Genomic DNA, 20,865 nt, shown 5'->3' with positions numbered 1-20,865 from the left:
AATTCAACCATAACCAATCATCAAGCATATATCACAACATGCATATTTCTCATACATCATACCACCAAGGCATCAATATTCATCATCACATATATGACCACATCATATATCTCAATCACTCATCAACATCAACAATTCAATGCCTATCTTAGGGCCTCTAGCCTAAGTATTTCCTACCACATTACATATTAGATACGGGAAACCGAAACCATACCTTAGCCGAATTTCCCAAGCTCCACCGGAGCACTTCCAAACCACTTATCCACAAGCTCTCAAGGTCTCAATACCTCCAAGAACAGATTTTTCACCACCAAGCCCTTTCCAAGCTTTTCAAAATCACCAATCAAGCTCCAATATCCACACATACACAACCTAAGCCACAACCATCACACCTATACACAACACCTCAAAACCCAAACATCATAAAACAACAAAATTACACTAGGGTTAAGAACCTTACCTCACCCAAGGTCCAAGGAGACAAGATTAACCTTCTCCTTCAAGAGAGTTGGGTCCTATAACATCAAAGAACCCAAAATCTCAACATTTAACCCATGAAACTCGAAAATAAGGGCTGAGATTTCGAACAGCTACACGTGGCTTACCTCAAGATTGGTTGTATGGGTTTTGTAGAGCTCTCCGCGGTGAACGCGTGGCCGCAAACGGGGCGGCAATCGGAGCTCTAGATCAAAAGTTATGGTGGTTTGAAGATCAACCAAGGGAGAGAACTTGAAAGAGTGTTCTTCCTCCCTTTCTCTCAAATTTCAGCTTGTGTGTGTAACAAATGAGGAGAGAGAGTGCTGAAAACTAGGGTTTTGATTAAGTTATATTGGGCCAAGGGCCCACTTTGGGTCCAATTGGCCCGGTTTGGCCCGTTCGGTCCAATCTTGGTCCGAATTCTATAAAATTGGTACCAAAATTCTCGTCTCAGTCTCCTCTATCACATTTAGCCATAAAAATCACATTTTAGGCTTTCTAGAATAAATTCTCATTTATGGGTTAATTAGCCGTTAATTAACCGGGTTTTACAGAACTTATACACCACTTATTTTTAGCCTGTGATTTTACTTGACAGGTGTGGAATGGTTGGATATCGGTGTGTGGCCGACAATGATGCTTTCCAGGTTCGATGAAAGAACACTTTCTATGTTGGACAGAGGAATCGAGAAGGAAGAAAGATTGAGAGCAACGATTGAGATGCTTCTGTGCAATCGTTTGTAACATTTGGTTGGAAAGAAATAGAAAAATTTTTAAAAATAAAAACAAAGATGTTGAAAAAATTATCAATATGACCGTCATGAACTTCAACGAGTGGATATGTGTTGACCCCTTTAATTATTGATAACTATGCCGGAGATGACATAAAAATTCTTTTTAGGTGCTGTGGTACTTTTAGAAATTGGTTGATATGTACATCTGGCTTCTATTCTACTATATTGTGCTGAGTTCTTTGTTTTCATAAAAAAAAATTATAAAGTGAAAACTATGTGTCAGGTTGACAGCGTCTAGACTCTAGAGAAAACTAGCAAAAAGGAGGCCGAGGAGTGGGATACAAAGACTATCTCCAATAAGGAACTTATCCCAATTTCTATTTATGACCCACCTGTCATAAAAAGTAACTTCACATCATCTTTTGCGTCATAAACAGTAAATAAGAACTCAAAGCATCTCTCCCTTCTCCATTAGGAGGAACTAACTTTAGTCCCTGTTGTGGTCCCACTTAATTAATTAATTAAAATACTTGAAATTAATGTAATTAATATTTTTCAATAATATAATTTAAATTTATAAATTTAAAAATAATTCACTATTAAAAGATATTAATATTAAATAAATTCATATATAACAATAATACACAATATATAATTTGGGGTTACACTAAATTTGTAAAATTACTTAATACAAAGAAAAACATAATTAAACTCTATAGTTGATGACAAGCATTGTGAAATTGCCATATGTGTTCAATCAAGTCCTCTTTCAGTTGTCTATGCTGCTGCCTATTTCGAAGTTGGGCATTTCTTTGGAGAAATTGATGGTATAGTGCGAAATCTTCTTCTCCCAACTGAGGTTGTGATAAGCCATTTTCGACATCATTATACTCTAAGCCTTGAGCAAAATTTTTTACATAAGTGTCTCTTTCATCCTCAACAATCATATTATGCAATATAATACAAGCTTTCATTATGTTGGCAAGCTTCTTCTTTTTCCAAAAACGAGCTGGACCACGTATAATTGCAAAGCGTGCTTGCAACACTCTGAATGCTTGCTCCATATCTTTTCTTTTCCCTTCTTGGTATTGTGCAAATAACTTGCGTTTCTCCCCTTGTGGCTTTGAGATTGATTTGACAAATGTGGCCCATTCAGGATAAATACCATATGCTAAATAGTATCCCATAGTATAACTATTACCATTAATAGTATAATTTACCTCCGGAGCACGGTCATTTAGAATATCATCAAACACTGGAGAACGATCTAACACATTGATATCGTTATTTGAACCAGAATAAAGTTTATAAGCCAACTCCTTTATATCATCAGCGTTTGAACCACTCCTTATGTTTCGACTAGCTTGATCGTAGCAACCAGCAAATTGTGCAACAGCCTTATTGATCTTATACCATCGTTTCTTATATGCAACTACTCCCATTGTCATGTCGGAGCAAAATTCTACACAGTAGCTATGAATTCGACTCCAAAATGTTTTCCCCTTTTGATCGGTACCAACTATAGGGTCAGTTGAAACATTTAACCACGCACTGATCAACATCTCATCCTCTTCCCAATGCCAGTGTTGAATATTATCTTGCCTTCGATCTTCAATATCATCATCATTGAGGTTGATAGCATCTAATCCACGAGGATTGGTAAAATCTGAATATTACAAATTTGGACTAGATTGTATAGGAGTATGAAAGGATGGGTTAGAAGAGCCACCAACACCAGATGTGTTATGTCTTGATGCACTGAATTGAGTTGAAAACGACAAAGAAGTTGAAGTAACATTTCCGATAGAGGAGTTAAATATGGATGAAAATGAAAAATGTGGTGTTTGTGAATTTTGATTTTGCGGTTGGAATATAGGAAATTGATTATTATAAGGAGCTTGAAAATTGAAATTAGAAAGATTTTGTGGATTTGGACTTTGAAATGTATTCAGTAGTGTGAAGTTTTGATTTGGGACTTGAGAGTTTGAGGTTTGAGATTGTTGGGTATTTGGAATTTAAGAAAAGTTTTATAAGTAATTGAAGAAAGAGTTGAGTTGGTTTGGATCCATATTTCCGAACAAAAAATAATATTAGCAGAACTTTGATTTCGTAAACTTGGAAGAAGATGAAGAAGACTAGTAGAAAGTGTGAGAATAGAAGTGTATCTAAGTGGTATATATAGAGTAACAAAATATCAATTTATTAATAATAACAGTAACATGGTAACAGCTAGTTTTCAACGGCTAATTTTGTAACGGCTAGTTTTGCAACGGTTAACTAAATATAATAATATAAATCATTAATTAAATAAAAATTTAATCATTTAATTAATTAATTATTATAATTATATAAAATAATTAAATCATATTTAATTTATTAATAATTATAATAATTAATTATATATGTAAAGTATACTATATATAACGTTAATATGTATTATGTATATAAAGTATACTATATATATAACGGTCAACTCAATACATATGTATATAAAGTATTAATTTTATTAATAAAATATCATTTCTTTAAAAGAAAGGGAGTCACTGGGCTTCTATTGCTTTGAACTTCGCGAAAAAACTCACTTTTGATTTACTTCAATGGTAGGTCCTCACCTTTTACTGACACAGAATAAATGAGATTCAAAATTCTTCTGCTATTGGAGTTGCTCTAAGACTATATAATTTTTTTAATCTTCGGACTTGATAAAATTCATATCCCAATTTTCAAGTGGTATATATATTAAATGGTATATATATATATATATATATATATATATATTATGTTTTATTTTATTTAGTATTAGTAGTCTATTCATAGTATATTCTAGTACAACGGTATTAAATAGAATTATTAATTTAGTTTAAAGAGACAAAAAATTAAATTTGTTATTACTCAAAAAAATTTTACTATATATCAAATAATATGTTAATTAATTTTCACTTTATTGTGAAAATTATCTAGATTATAATACTAATATAGTATATCATAGGGTTATTATTATTAATGTATTAATCGTATTTTAATGTTTATTGTTTATATATTTAAAAATTATATTTGAGAATTATTTATTTAATTTCATAATAAATGATATTTTTAAATTTGAATAATTTATTAATTAGTTTGTACTTATTATACCATATATTCAATAATTTATTAAAAAATATTAATATAATAAATAAAAAATAATTTAAAAAATATATTATTTAAAGAATAAGGATAAATAAACCCCTAACTAATTTAAATTTAGAGATAATTAGGCTCCTGTCCATTTCTGAACTTGACACGTCAGCATTTTCCGTTTAGAGTTGACGAAAAAACACCCATAAAACAGAGGTAGTATGGTATTACGACCTCTAAAATAAAAATATATACATAATAGTATCTGAAAAAGAGTATATACGAGGGACCTTGGAAAACAGGTAAAATAAAATTGCAAAATAAAAAGTAATCGCTCAGAAAACGAGATTACTTGCGTGCTAAGAAACCTAGAGATCATAGATGTAACTAAGAAGAAAGCAGCGATGGAGGGTCAAAAGTACAGAATAACTAGCTCCTAACTCAGCCTGCAAATCTAAGGCTGGCAGGAGAACATTTACATATATATACATATCCCGAAAACCCAAAATATATAACTAAAAACTTAACTCTCCTCAACCCTCTAGGAGGGACAAAATAAACAAGTTTCTTAGAGAAAAAATTAAGTACATATATATAAAGCTATACATCAAAATAAACCTAGAGACTACTCCACTTCAGAAGTCCAGACGCCTAACGAGGAGCCTCTCGACCTGCATCTGAAAATAACAACACAGTATAGGGTGAGAACCAGAGGTTCTCAGCATAGTAAAGGTGCCACGCATATAATATATAAGGTCTTGCGAATGCCGGAGGCAATCCTAGAATGCCAACACTTAGATTAAAATTTCTTAAAGCATTAAATAGAAACCATAAAGGGGGTTAGGTGTTCTAAAGAAATCCAAACCCAACTTAAACCTAACTTCAACTTTAAACATGTCACCTCTTCGCTCCTCCATCACCAATGTTTTATTAAAGACAAACAAACAGACAAGTTCAAGTACAAGTAGAAAGCATGTACTGCAAGTAACAAGTATACAATTAGCATAATATATATATATATATATATATATATATATATATATATATATATATATATATCCGGTTAAGTAGTCTCAAATAATGTATAGCAGACAAAACAAACAAAATGCACATGGTGTATGCCTGTCCTACGGTTGATGAGTCTCATCTGTCGGTTATTAAGTCAACCCGACAAGTCCGGTTTGCTAAACCTTTGGACTGTCCCCCGACGCGCATCTCCAAAAGTCTATGCATAGCTTTTTCTCATGTTATAAATTGCTCAATGGGGGTCAACCTTCTCGGAAATTTAGAGTGTCCGGTCACATCTGATGTAGCAGGGTCAACAGAGTATCGAGTCTCAACTTAGAACACGTGGTGACAAGCCACAGTACTTTATCCAGGAAAACTCGTATCTCAGATAAATTGAAGGAGTAAGCCTCATACATTTCATAATAATTGTAGTAATCAATCATTCAAACCATAATTAGCATCATAACTCATTCATATATGCACCTCTTTCTTATCAATTCATCATTTTTAACCTTTATTTCATTCCTAAGTTATCTCTATTTTCTAGCTCCAACTAATTACTAGGTTTTTTATCACATTATATGACTAAAAGAATGAAAATAGAGGTTTAGAAGTCTGAAATTTGATTTAAAAACACATAAACCAATTTTGCAGAAAACAGGGACCACGCGTACGCATGGGTATGTGTTTAGGCCAAGACGCACACGCATCCCCTGATCACTTGTACGCATTAGTGCCAGGCAATAGCGCTTGGTCGTGCATGAGGATCTTGTGTATGCATAAACCTCAAGTCACGCACACGCATCGGCCACGTGTACGCGTGGGCGTCCAAACTTAGCCCATTACGCGTACGCATAGGCTTGCCCGCGCATGCATACACGCGAGGCAGTAGCTACCCTTTACATGTGAAGGTTTCGCGTACACAATTACCCCTTCCACGCGTATGTGTCGGCCACGCATACGCGTGGGCGTGAATTCTATCAACATTTTGGTTAAGTATGAAATTTACAAATTTGCTAATTTAAACACCAAACTTCTGATGCACATAACTTTTTTGTTTTGAAACATTTTCCATCCGTTCTTCGAAACGGCCTAAACTTCACGAACCCAATTTTCATACAAAAGAAGTTTGAAACCATTTGGGGATCCGGAAGTCAAGTTATGACTCGCCAAAGTTCGACCGAAAAACCAAATTTCTTACAAAATTCAAAACCTCAATTTCCTTAAAAATTGAATTCAAACCTAATATTTCATGCACCAAAATCAACACAACATCACCTTACCATTACCACAATAATCCTTCCATAACTACCATAACTCAACTCCACAATATCATATATCAACCTTGCAAATATATCAACAAATTTGTCATCTCCCTATCCAAGACATTCATATATTCTTTTCAAGAAGTCTATAATCATAAATTCATCAATTCACATCCTATTATTATCATCCATAACAACTACCCAACCCAATACACAACTCATAGTATAATTCAACAACAAGGATACTAAGCATTAAACATTCCTTTACATTCCAACTTATCCTAGGGTCGTCTAGCCTAAGTTTTCACAGAATATTATATATTAAATACGCGAAACCTAAACCATACCTTGACCGCTATCCGCGTATAACCTGAGACACCACCAAGGCATCAAAAATAGCTCTCAAAACTCAAAATCTCTAAGACAAAGCCTCCTAAACTCCACCAAGCCTCCAAAGTACTCAATCAACTTCAACACACATAAATACAAGCCTAATTTACATATATCACATCCAAATTCAATACCCAAACTCATATAAACTAGAATTTGCAGAATTTATGAGAGTCCTCACCTTATATATATATATATCTTGATTGAATAAAGGCCCACAAATTCCTCGAGTTAATTTGAGCCTAAACATCAAGACATCGAATTTCAATAATTAAAGCCCCAAAATTTTAAAATTTCAAGAGATTGAGAGGCTGGGATGAGTGGTGTGACTTACGTATGAAATTGATCTGATAGAATCGTAGAACTTGACGCGTTGGATGCATAGTCACAAACAGTGCGGCGATCGGAGCTCGAATGAAGAAGTTATAGCAAAGGGAATGTTTGAATGAGAGTTTGAAAGCTTTAAATGTTCTTCCTCTTCATTGAATGTTTCTCAGCGTGAATGAGGAAGAGAAGGGAAAGAGGAAGCTGTGTTCTCACTTAATGGATGGGTTCGGTTGGGCCTTGGACCTATTTTGGGTCCAGTTCAATTGGTTCGGCTCGTTTGGTCTAATTTTTGGTTAAATTCTTTGAAATTAGTGTCAAAATTTTCGTTTTAAAGAGTTTTATCCTATTTTAATATAAGATTTTTATTTTTAATTTTTCTTATTAAAATTCAATTTATTAACTAATTACTTACTAATTTAGCAGCCTTTACAAGTCGCGTTGTCATTCTAAAAAATAGACAGGAACCGAGTTGGTAGTTCACTCTTTTCTCAAAATAAACTTATTACTAAATGTAAAAATAGAAGGAAACAAAAAATAAAATATGATAAATTTAAATTCTAAACCTTAAACTTTATACTCCAAATTTTAAATCAAAGTACTCATAAAATATATATGATTGGAGAGTTAAGCACAAAAAAAGTGCAGAAACCATTTAAAGATGAACTATTTATTATTATTATTTTTAAAATTTGGTGATTTTATCACAACAAAACTATTTTATTTTATTTTTTGTGAATGGCTGGATTTTTTAAAAAAAATAGTGATTGTTTATTCTTTTTTTTAGGAAAAAGACAGATAAGTCTATGACTTTTTAAATTTTTGACAAATACATCCCTGACAAAATTTAAATACAAAAAAGTTTCTGACTTTAACAAACGGAGGACAATTTAGTCCTTTCATCTATTTGCCTCTTATACACCAAACGGAACTGGCTGACGTGGCTGAAACAGTGTCCAGGTGTCCGTTACGGTGCCACGCTGGAAGGGAAATAAAGTTCGAAGGACAAATAAGTCCTTGACGTCATTTTGCAAATAATGTTCGAATGACAAATAGGTCCTTGAGAATTTAATTTATTATGCTTCTATATGTATCATATATTACTATCTAATTAATAATCAAATGTGTCACATGACACTCTTATTAAAATTGAGAGAATTTTTTTTCAAAATTAATAAACTCTTTTCCTAAATTCTCTCATCTACTTCTCTCCATTTTTCTATTTCTCTCTACTATTTTTACTCTATATATAATTATATTTTATATTAGTAATTTGACAAATCAAAAATATGCCATCCGATATTTTTTTACAATTAAAATATTTTAAATGTAAAAGTATACACATTAAATTATTTTAAATTTTAGATAACGAATGTTAAAATTAATTATTAATAAAAAATTATACTTTTTCATATAAAATAATAATTAAAAATCTTATTATTTAATTTTTTATCTGCAGATATCTTGATCTTCTTAACCAGAGACTTTTGTCAACTTACGACTTTTTTGTAAAAGTAGTTTGATTTTATAAATCTTTTGTGCCATGCATAATTTATACTGTTAGAACAAAGTAAACTACAATTTAAAAAAAAAATATTCTCGTAATGTTATTATGGATAAAAATACTAGTTCTAATATAATACAAAAATACACTAATGCTAACTTAATACATGAATGATGCACAAATGAACTAATGCTAACTTGATGCATAAATGAACTGATGCTAACTAATGCCACTGGTATGATGAAAACTGAAGTAATGCAATTTAACAAATTCTAATATAATACACAAATACACTAAAACTGAACTAATGCAATTTAAGAAGAAAAAAAAGTAGAAACAGAACAAGAGCAATTTCTGCAATTTTAATACAAATAATTTAAATTGCAGAATACAACAAGTTAACTAGATTTCAAAATACAAGCATAATTTTATAAACTAAATTCTCATAATAGAAGTATAATAGAAGTATGATGAACTAAATTCTCAAGGACCTATTTGTCCTTTGAACTTTATTCCCCTTTCAACGTGGCACCGTAACAGACACCTGAACACCGTTTCAGCCACGTCAGCCAATTCCGTTTGATGTATGAGAGGCAAATAGACGGAAGGACTAAATTGTCCTCCGTTTGTTAAAGTTAGTGACTTTTTTGTATTTAAATTTTGTCAGGGATGTATTTATAAAAAATTTAAAAAGTTAGAGACCTATCTATCTTTTTTCTATTTTTTTATGTCAATTCTAAATAGTTATCAAGTATTCTCGTAAAACTTTAGATCAAATGTGTAAATTATTTGCTAAATACAAAAGAGTATCACTTTATAAAAACTAATATTTTTTGTTATTCTTATTACGTTTTAAAATTATTCAAAAATTAATTTATCGTTCTAATTTTTTGGATTATTTTTGTTATCAATATAAATTTTTAAGTACCATATTGATAGTTTATTTCTTATAAATTATGGGTGAGTTACTCAATTATTTCAAAAGAAATAAGAAAAATGAGAAATTGATAAAGCATGGAAGAGGTAAAGTAAGAAAAGAAGAAAAAGAAACTAATAATATGTTTGAGTAAATAGCCATTTTTGACTATGAAAGATTCGAATACTGATATTTCTATTAATAAAAGACAAAAATTAAAGTTATATTCATAAAAAATAAATTTTTACAGATAAAATTATTCGAACCCTAAAAAATTAAATAAAATTCCTAAACTACCTTTTAATATAATCTAATTCTAACCTCTAATTTTACTCTACACCACACCGCTACTCTTTCAATCCAAAATCCTACCTCCACTTTCATTCTCAACTACCATCTTCACTTTCCCCATCATCATCACCACCACTATCGTCACTATAACATAATTGGATACATAAGGCTTTAACATTATATCGTTGTACACAAACTTTGCATTGCTACTCACAAGTCACAAGGAAAAGTGAACATTATTCCACTATGAAATGCAGATATAACGTCCAAACCTCTTTAATTCATTTACCCCAAGTAAAGAAAGGATGAAGGAGTGTATGTCTAACATTGTGTGCAAGTGAAAAAAACATTTTTTTTTTCAAAATCAAAGATACCCAGAAAGTAAAAAAAAAAAAAAGAACACAGCTAAAAGATTTCATCTTTTTCAATTTCTTTATCATTAGCCTCGTTTTTCCCTTTGCCCTATTCTTCATAATCCTCCTCTGATTTGGGGTTCCCAAATGCTTCAACTTTTCTTCCATAGTCGCGCCTACCAGAACCACTATGCCTCAAAGCTCTTTCTCACCAATTGAAAGACCAACTAAGCAACAAAAAATCACTACATGGCTGATAGAGGTCACACGATGATACTGATGGTTGGAGATTAAAATTGTCTTTTTCGTGAAGGTGCCGTGCTTGATGATCTTGATTTTGAGGCTTGATTTGACAACGATGGAGTGGGAGGAGGCAAAGAGGATGTCACCGGAGATATTCCGGTGCTTCAGGGAGTCCAACAAGTTCATGTGAGAATAGTGGGGTAGGATAAAATTAGAGATTAAAATAGTTAAATTATATTAAAAAATAATTTAAAAATTTTATTTAATTTATTAAAATTTGAATAATTTTATTTGTAAAAATTCATCTTTTATAAATATAATTATAATTTTCATTTTTTATGGATTAAAATATCAGTGTCTGAATCTTTAATAATTAGAAATGATTATTTATTCTAGTAAAAATAATATATTTTTAAATTATTAATTTGATTTTATTTTAAATGAATTAAATTGAAAATAATTTTTTTTTAATTGGGGATGAGGCCAAGGCCCACGAAAAAACAAAAATTATATAGGGATAATTCTAGGGAGCTTGGAGCCCCTCATATCAGCTGCAAGGACATGGACTATAAGAATTAGAGACAACATCCAGATAATTCCAGCCATCATAGCATAACTATAAACTAAAATCTACCTATGTCCTATGGTATCATATATGTTATTGACATATTGGTCCAGGATTGTTATATTAATATTTCTTTTAACATGCGATGTTAACTCCAAAAATATAATCAATTGAAATATATTAAAATATTATAAAAAATAAAATAAAATAAATATTAATTTTTAAACTTTTAAAAATTTTATCTTCATTAAAATGTTATATATTCGTGGATTCAAACTGTGTGAATTTCAAAAATATTATATTTTTGTGATGTTTTAAAAATATGAAAATATTTTTTAAAAAGAGAAATCGAAAAAAAAAATCACTTTTTAATTTTTAAGATATATAAATCGCAAGGTGCGATTTCATTTGTTTCATCTTTTAAGCTTTTGAAAAAGATTTGTAGAGTGTAATTTCAATTTTTTAAATTTTTCAAAAAATCATAAGGTGTGATTTATTGTTGAAATGCACTATTTTCACCATTGGAAAAAATAGCCATTTTCGCTTATTCAGAGTTTCATACATGGGTTTTATCCATCGACCACCATATCATTTCACTTCACCAACTATGCATCCATACAAAAATTAATTTGTGTTGTTTTTTTCAACATGTACTAACTTTGTATTCAATTTGATCTACTAGTAGAAGCGACAATAACATACAAGCAAAGAGAGTAACACCTTAGTAGATAAACGTTATTACGCGCATTCTAATGATAAAATCGATGCATATTTGAAAAATTGTAAGTTTAATATCATCGTAAAAATCGGCTACCATAAACAACAATATATATAGTACAAGAGAAATAAGACAAACTGTGTGTCATTGGTCAATTTCTGCTGTTATAAATTCAAGTTGAAGTGGTTGCAATATATGCATTATTATCTTAGCTTCTTTCTCATAAAAAATATTGCATTGCATGCAAGATGTATCACAAGATCAGTGGTTGCTGGGTTCCTTTATTGATAGCATCATTATGGCTTAGTTCGACAATTACCATGCTAGATTGTCGTGTCACTAATTTATTCCATCCTCTGAGTAACGAAGAGGGAGAAGAAGGAAAGAAATGGGCTGTGCTTGTTGCTGGTTCTAAGGGCTATTTTAATTATAGGCACCAAGCTGATATTTGCCATGCGTACCAAATAATGAAGAATGGAGGCCTTAAAGATGAAAATATCATTGTTTTCATGTATGATGACATCGCTAATAATGAACTAAACCCAAGGCCTGGTGTTATAATCAATCATCCCAATGGTTCAGATGTTTATAAAGGTGTCCCTAAGGTAAATATATATATCTCTCTACCAATTTGGTCTTCTAATTCTAATATCACAGAAAAGAAATTAGAATACTTAATTATTTTAAATAGTAATAATCACAAATCCTTTGATCAATATTTTTTTAATATAACAATAATCTAGTAGCTTATAAGTCACTAGGAGTTGTATAATGCTATGGAGTTGGGGCTCAAATCTTATTGCCCTTGTCTGTGTGTGCGTATATGCATGTGTTAAAAAAAAAAAACTATTAGCTATATATTTTTTTGTTGAAAATTGATTATTATATGTCTAATCACGGATAAAAAGTTTTAGGACCCAAAAATAAAATAATAAATAATTAAATAAACATGAAATAAAAGTTTTATTTAATTTTGGCACATACAAAATTTTTTTGAGGTAGGGCAGAGATTCAAGCAGAAATTTTCGCTCCGTCTCCGCTAATTTTCGAAATTTATAAATTTACTGGATTATTTTTAATAGTTTATTTCTTATATATGTTTTTTAGTCATTTCATACACACACACCTTATCGTATCGTCATTCTCCCTTCTCACCGTATCGTCACACCTCACTGTGCCATCACCCTCACTGCATTGTGTTCTCTATTTGCGGTGTTTCTTTCCGTAACTCTGCCGTCGTGTCCATTCTTCTCTCTGTTGCCGTGTCTCCCACCTCGTCCACTGCTCTGTCCTCTAGCTCGCCGTTGCGTCTCCGCACTGTGTCATTTCGAAAGAAGTCACCATCTTATCGTTTAGACTTTTTTGTATAAAATCTTGCTATTTTTATATAGGATGGATACTTACAACTCTATTCATATGAAAACTAATAATTAGTTAGAATTATCAGATAAATAAGGAATGGAGTCATCGCGGAGAATGGAGTCCTGTGGAGAATGGAGATGGGAAGCAATATTCTCCCATGACAGAGAACAAAGACGAAAACAAAGAACAAATCTAAAGGCGGGAATGGAAGCGGGTCCTGCCCCATTAACATCCCTTAACATGTTCCCTTACTATAATAAGTTTAATTAAAAGCTAACTTTTAATTTATCAAAAAGATTCAATATTTTAATATCATGAAATAAATTTATTGACAGTAATAAGACCAACACATATTATAATTAGTATTTACTTAGTAATAATTTACATTCATATTTATAAAAATTTATACATATAAAATAAATATATAATTTATATTTATATTTATCAAAATTTGTAGACATAAATCAATATAACTCATACTTATATTTATCAAAATTTATATATATAAATCGAAAAATTTATTTATCGAAGTCTGTTTAATGTTTGTGCTAGTTAATTGCTAGTCAAAATGGCTAAAATCTAATGGCCCAAAAATTTTGTGATTGAATAAATCAAAATTTGTAGGATTATACTGGAAATTACACAACTGCGGAAAACTTATATGCGGTGATTAGCGGTAACCGAAGTGCAATTACAGGGGGCAGTGGTAAGGTGGTGGATAGTGGTCCGAACGACACCATTTTTATTTTCTATGCTGACCATGGTGGACCAGGAATTGTCAGTAAGTAATTACCTTTCAAGCATTATTCACATACGAATTTAGGAACCTATTATTTCGAATGGAAAAGTGTTTTTGTGAATTTTTTTTCTTAGAAACATTCTTACATTCTTCTCATGCGAAAATTATACATAGTATTAAACAGTGATTGATAGATAAAACTATTCAATTGAGTAAATACAATAATTTGATCAGGTATGCCAGTTGGGGACGATGTTGTGGCCTATGATTTTATAGATGTTTTGAAAAGGAAACATGCCGCTAATGCTTACAAAAAGATGGTCAGTTTTTCTTGAACGCTGACTTTAATTTTACTTGTTGTACGGTGTTGAATTTATTTGACTAGTTGATTTAATTGGAAAAAAGGTAATATACTTGGAAGCATGTGAATCTGGGAGCATGTTCGAAGGGATTCTTCCAGAAAACATAAACATATACGTAACCACCGCTTCCAATGCAAATGAGAGCAGCTGGGGTTGTTACTGCCCTGGAGATCCCACCTATCCTCCTCCTCCTCAGTTTCTAACTTGCCTGGGAGATTCCTATAGCGTTTTATGGATGGAGGACAGGTCTGTATGATAACTAAACCATTTATTTTTCAAAGGAGTAATGCTAGAAGCCACTATTTTTATTTCAAGATCTGTCAATTACTTTAAAGTTAATTACTTTGAGATTTATCTTAAATATTGGGGATAACATTTTTTTTTTTACTATAAAGCTTCTATTTTAGCATTTGATATTATCTCCGGGCGAGGCATCTGTTTGCTTTAAAATTAGTTCATAATCATTCTTATATGATTTGAATTGTTCTGTAGAAGTAATTTCAACCTCTAATAGTACTACATTTGATATTGCAATCGTTTTTATAGTTTTATTAAATATATAATTTGATCTCTATATTTTTTTAGTTGAATCTTTATATAAATTTTAATTTTATTATAGGTGTTTTTCATGTAAAAAATATTAAAATTATGAAATATTTTTCCTAAAAAATATGTAATAAATCTAATTAGATTTTTAATTATAAATACTTTTAATTTATAGAAAAATATTCTGTTAGTTTTAATATTTTTTAAACTGACAAAGATCTAATTAAAAAATTAAAAATAATGTAAAAATTCAATTAAAAAAATTTAAATATCTAATTATAAATTTAATAAAATTATAAAGACCAACCAAATATATAATTAAATTTATTCTATAAACTTTTGTACTCAAGTTTTTCAATTTTTGTTATCTACAGATGATTTTATCCACCATTATTCTTCATAACTGATAAGTTAATTAATTTCAAAATTTTATTTGTACTTAACAAATAATAATAACTTTTGGGAAAGTAATATGTTGTACAAAAAGATTTTAAAATGTTTTAACCCTTAGATTCAAATGAAATACGTCTACATATTCTGGTGGTTAGAAATAAATTCTTCATACAAAAGGGACAAAAATTAGAGAGGTTGCTAGTTGCTTTGACTTTGAACTTTGTCCATTATTATATATATACTTAAAATTATATTAATTTTTTTTGATATTATAGATTATAATAAAAAAATTATAAAATTAAACTATTTTTATAAAAAAATTGTAAGAGATAAAAGTCTCCGATGACTAAAAGAAAAAAGGTTTTGTAGATAAAAAAATTAAATAATAAATTTTTAGTTATTATTTTTATGTGAAAGAATTTAATTTTTTATTAATAATTAATTTTAACATTCGTGATGTAAAACTTAAAAGAATTTAATGTGTATACTTTTATATTTGATTAGATGTTAAGTTTATTATACAAATAAAAATAATTAATTGCCATGCTTGTTATTTAAAAATACTATTTTTTTATCTATATAAAAATATAATTAGATATTAGTATAAAAAAATTTATATTGATAGTTATAAAATTAACTCAAAATCAATTTTTTTAAACGTTGAATCTTGATTCTAATTATTGATCACAACATTAATATTCTTTCCAAATTATATGAAATAAATATTTGAAAGAAGAAAAATAAAAATATAGATTAAAAAGATAAGTAGTAAAAATTTAAAATCCAATAAAAAAAACTAAAAAAGTATATATATAATAATAATAATAATATTTTTATGTGAAATGTTACGGGATCATTTTTTAATGATATTTAATTATAAATTTAATATATTTTTATAATTTTATGAATTTATTTAAATTATATTATTTTATTAATTTTATTTTTTTAAAACAAAAAGGTAGAGAAAAATAAAGATTGAAAAAGAAAACAGAAAGAAAGATAAAAAAAGGAGAGAGGAAATTTGTTAATTTTAGAGAAAAAAATTTTATTTTAATTATAATAAAAGAATATCTTGTGACATATTTTAGTTTGTCAAATTAATAATATAAATTATAAGTTATATATAGAACGAGAAGGGGAGAGAGGTAAATAAGAGGATGTAGAAAGAAAATTTATTAATTTTGAGGAGAAATATTTTCTTTTAATTTTAATGAGTATCATGTGATATATTTTAGTTGTTAAATTAGTAATATAATATAACTATATTTTAATTTTAGTTGCAATTAGAGAATGTTATATTATACATTTTAGATGTTAAATTTGTAATTAATTATTGATAACGATATATAAAAGAGATAGAGTGAGTGAAAGAATAAAAGAGATAAAAAACGAAAAATAGAAAAGAGGAGATGATTTTTTAATTTAAAGAAATTAATTTTAATTGTAATAAAAAATGATACCCAAGAATGTGATATATTTTAATTATAAAATTAGTAATAGATAATATATATATATATATATATATATATATATATATATATATAAACCATTTTAGCACTAAATTAGAGTCTAAAAAAATTGTTGTTTGTTATTGTTGTTATTGTGTAACCCTTGTAAAACTTTTGTGATATTTTAATTATACTGTTGGATTTTGATTTATCCTTAATGACAATGTTAAAAGAGATAGACGGAGAGTCTGTGTAGATTTTTACTCTATCTTCTGGGGTCAAGGGGCAAACTAACAACCTAAAAACAGTATATTAACTTTTTTTTTTGGCTATTTGAATTACTTTTCGGGCAGCGACAAATGCGACAGGACCAAAGAAACTTTACAACAACAATATGAAACCGTAAGTAATATATATATAAGTAAAGGTTTAATTTTCTCAATTGATTGAAGTATGAATCACTCTATATGATTATATAGTTAATATATAGCTGGCACATAAATGAATATTTTGGTGATTGATGCATAGGTTCGTGAGAAAACATTATCTTGGCCAGGAAAAGGTTCTCATGTGATGCAATATGGAAACAAGAACTTCACAAATGATTATCTAGTTACCTATATTGGTGCCACCGGCGTGAGTGAGAGTTCAAATGCATATTCCTCTTCTATCCCAACACTACTTGTCAACCAACGAGATGCACTTTTACTCTATCTTACCCACAAGGTCATCATTTCTTATATATGTCTTCAACTTATTATTTATTATATGGCAACAAATTTTATATTACAACATACATATTTTTCATCATTTCTTTAACAAAATAATTTTACCTTGAAAACAAACGGAAATTATTCAAGCGGAAGATTTCAGCACTCTTATAAAATTCAGCTTTGTTGTGATCAAATAAATTTTCAAGTGTTGTACAAAAAAGTTAAATTTAAAATAAACTCTGAAATATTTTTAATTTTAAATCTCTAATTATATCTTAATTATTAAAGATATAATTATTTATATATAATTTTCTATTAATTTGAATTTCTAAAAAAAAGTAGTTTCATTACTTAGTATCAAAAAATTTTGGAGACCAATAGTTTTAGCATTTTTGGCCAAATATGTAGTTAGGATAAATATTAAATTATTTTTAATAAAAAAAATTTATTAATTTATTTGTACAAATTTTGGTGAATATGGATGCAAACTATATGTATATTAATTCTAATTCTGATAAATATAGGTGCAAATTATATATATTTCTAGTGTGTAAATATCTGTAAATATATGTAAATTATTACTAGTTAACTGCTGAATCAAAATGATAATATTTGCTAATCATATAGTATTACTGACTTAATATTAAAACTTATAATTAAAAGGACTAGAATTCCATCATTGTTGTCTAAAATAAATTAAAAAGAAATGTTTCTTTGTGATTCAGTTGGAAAATACTCCGGATGGATCTAGTGAGAAGGTGGAAGCTCAAAAAATGTTAGTAAATGAAATAGCTGAGAGAGAGCATGTAGACAATGTTGTGAAGAAGATTGGAGATCTCTTGTTTGGTGAAGATAATAGTGCAACGTTGATGGCAAGTTTTCGTCCATCAGGCCAACCTCTTGTAGATGATTGGGACTGTTTTAAGAATTATGTAAGTCAAACTAAAATAAAATTATATATAATGAATTTATTATAATGTAATCTCTAATAAAATTAATTATTTCGTCACTATTAAATCTGTTGCTTTCCACCAATCACACATATTCATATAATTGTGCTTTGCTTCCATATCTTGCAGATAAAAATTTATGAAAGGTATTGCGGTACCTTGTCAACATATGGAAAGAAATACACAAGAGTTTTTGCTAACATGTGCAATGCTGGTATTTCCGAAGATAAAATGGTTGCAGCTTCTTCTCAAGCTTGTCCCTAGCTAGGAGAACCATGATTTCTTAATTTCCCCCTCTTGTTATTAATAATGTAATAATAACGAATAAGTTAATAAAGGCCACGCAATGTAAGAAGAGTATATATATATAAGAGAGAAAAAAAAATAGCCAAATTAATTGGCTGGTTTTATATTTAAGTTAATAAGATGATGAAGCTCATTCTATGACTGAAATTATTTTATCGGTAATGTAAGAGAAATAAAAAATAATTAATTTAAATAATTAAAACTTATTTTATTTAATATTTATTGGTAGAATATATTAAAAAAATTAAAAATAATAAATTTTGATAATTTTTTGTTTAATTTTTTTTTGGAATAAACTATTAAATTGGTACTAAAAAATTTATAGTGCTGACAAAACAAATTTCAAAGAATAATAACGATAAATAAGCTCTCGAAAAAATTCAAAACACGATAAAAGAACTAAATATTAAATATATATTTTAAAAATAATTTTACAGATCAAATTTTGATACAAATTTTTGTAATTATTATTAAAAAAATAAAATATTTTCATTTTAAAATTTAATATTTTTTATCAAGTAAATTTTTTAAAATTTTTTCTATTGTGAATAACCACATTTTTTGAAAAATAAAAAGAAAAATTTTAAAATCATAGTTTGTTCTGAATATTTTTTTTGTATACCTTTTAAATATTTATTTAAATATTGCCACAAAAATTTAGATCTAATAAATAAACCGTTTGCTAAATATAAAAGTTTGCTTATTACTTACAAAAAATATAATATATTTTTTTTTGTCATATTTTTAAATCATTTAAGAGTTGTGAAGGTTGTGGTAGGCTTAGAGAAGGGGGGAGGGGTTGAATCTATGTCTTTCTTTTAAGTTACTAAAATGACCTTTTAAGGCAAGCTTTCAATTCTGATTCTATTTGAACTCAGTAGCGAAAAATTTATGAGAATTTATTTTTGTCTCATAAATATCAGAAAACAGAACATAGCAGAGAAGAGAGAAGCTGACACCATCATGTATCATGGTTCAGTTACCTTGTGCAATGCAACCTACATCCAGTCTCCACCACAACAGTGGTAGAATTTCCACTATAGTTAAAGTATTACATACACCAATTCCACAGGATTGACATAATCCTTTCACACTCAAGTTCTAACCTAATTTGACATTAGCTATGCTAATACCTAACAATTCACTCTTAGTGCTAACCCAACTACAAAAGGGGTACCTCATTGGTACTGGATACAAGACACAAACTTACCTAAAGAAATCTGAAATTAACTCTAGGATTTTCTCTCAAGTGTATCACTCAACCTCTTTCACTCATTGGCTTTTACTTGAGCTCTCTCAATATGCTTTTTCACTCAAGAAATTACAGAAAGATAAACATTGAAAAGTAAATTACAATTTGTAAAACATGAAGGAGATTGACTTCATCAACAGCCTCTTTGCTAAGTGATAAACAAGACTTGCATGTCTCTGAGTTAGTTCTTCATTTTTGGCGGAATGCTTCTTTGAAAGAAAGCAATGTCCAAGTAGAGGAACTTCTTCAGGGAACTCTTCTCAGAACACCACTTACCAAACTCTGGTTTTCTCTCTTTGCCTTCTAAATGAACAGCAAACTTTTTTTATCTCCTTGCATGTTGCTGGGTTCTTCTTCCTAGGTCAACTTCTTGAGCTTTGTGCTTCAACAACCCATTTTCTCACTTTTTCCCAATAATCTTCAGAAAGAAAACAGTGCTCTAACCTTCTCTTGTGGACCAAAAATCATAGGAAAGCAAAAAACAGATATCCTCAATTGTAAACCCAGATCTTGTCCATTGAGAAGCTACTTAGTCTCCAAGACTCACTTGTGACCGTAGATACACAGCAGATTAGAGCAGAAATCAACTTTTTCTTGTAACCCATTTTCAAAGTGGCAGAGAGTTGGGAAGAAGAGAGGAACACAGTATTCATGCAATAGGAAACAGTTTACCTTTAACCTTTGCCTAAGCTTGATTTGGTTTGAACTTGCTGATTTGACCTTAACCTTTCTTGCCTATCCTTCTCTTTCTTTCTTCTTCTGTGAATAGCTTGAGTATTAAGCTTTTTCTCTTTCTTTTTCTAATTTCTGATTTAGACAAGATAGGTGTACGTTTCTTTTGGGGAAGGCACATGGGAAGAGTTTGAATGAGAGAGAAAAACGGACTTGG

The 20,865-nt window shown here is 29.4% G+C and overlaps 2 protein-coding genes across 2 annotated transcripts; one reads left to right on the top strand and one right to left on the bottom strand.

Moving 5' to 3' along the window:
- Positions 1-1,924: 1,924 nt before the first annotated feature.
- Positions 1,925-10,547, bottom strand: LOC130934640 (uncharacterized). The gene is made up of 3 exons (XM_057864190.1): positions 10,471-10,547; positions 10,108-10,232; positions 1,925-2,877 (listed from the first exon to the last, which is right to left on the bottom strand). Exons 1-3 carry the CDS (start codon positions 10,545-10,547, stop codon positions 1,925-1,927), a joined length of 1,155 nt encoding a protein of 384 aa, XP_057720173.1.
- Positions 10,548-12,118: 1,571 nt separating this feature from the next.
- Positions 12,119-18,821, top strand: LOC130935303 (vacuolar-processing enzyme-like). The gene is made up of 8 exons (XM_057864995.1): positions 12,119-12,510; positions 13,892-14,048; positions 14,241-14,326; positions 14,412-14,614; positions 17,109-17,157; positions 17,284-17,481; positions 18,194-18,400; positions 18,548-18,821. The coding sequence occupies exons 1-8, from the start codon at positions 12,154-12,156 to the stop codon at positions 18,680-18,682; spliced, it is 1,392 nt and encodes a 463-aa protein (XP_057720978.1). The 5' UTR covers positions 12,119-12,153; the 3' UTR covers positions 18,683-18,821.
- Positions 18,822-20,865: the final 2,044 nt, after the last annotated feature.

The sequence above is a fragment of the Arachis stenosperma genome, chromosome 6 (assembly GCF_014773155.1).
Source record: "Arachis stenosperma cultivar V10309 chromosome 6, arast.V10309.gnm1.PFL2, whole genome shotgun sequence".
NCBI lineage: Eukaryota > Viridiplantae > Streptophyta > Magnoliopsida > Fabales > Fabaceae > Arachis > Arachis stenosperma.
Note: the sequence above shows the minus strand (reverse complement) of the source record. Positions and strands in the feature narration are given on the sequence as shown.

Coding starts and splice junctions, on each gene's coding strand:
- LOC130934640 (XM_057864190.1), bottom strand. CDS start 10,547: ATGGAAGAAAAGTTGAAGCATTTGGGAACCCCAAATCAGAGGAGGATT. Junction 10,233..10,470: donor AGGGCAAAGGGAAAAACGAG/GCTAATGATAAA, acceptor ACTTGTGAGTAG/CAATGCAAAGTTTGTGTACA. Junction 2,878..10,107: donor AGTTGAGAATGAAAGTGGAG/GTAGGATTTTGG, acceptor TGTAATATTCAG/ATTTTACCAATCCTCGTGGA.
- LOC130935303 (XM_057864995.1), top strand. CDS start 12,154: ATGTATCACAAGATCAGTGGTTGCTGGGTTCCTTTATTGATAGCATCA. Junction 12,511..13,891: donor TTTATAAAGGTGTCCCTAAG/GTAAATATATAT, acceptor CAAAATTTGTAG/GATTATACTGGAAATTACAC. Junction 14,615..17,108: donor GTTTTATGGATGGAGGACAG/GTCTGTATGATA, acceptor CTTTTCGGGCAG/CGACAAATGCGACAGGACCA.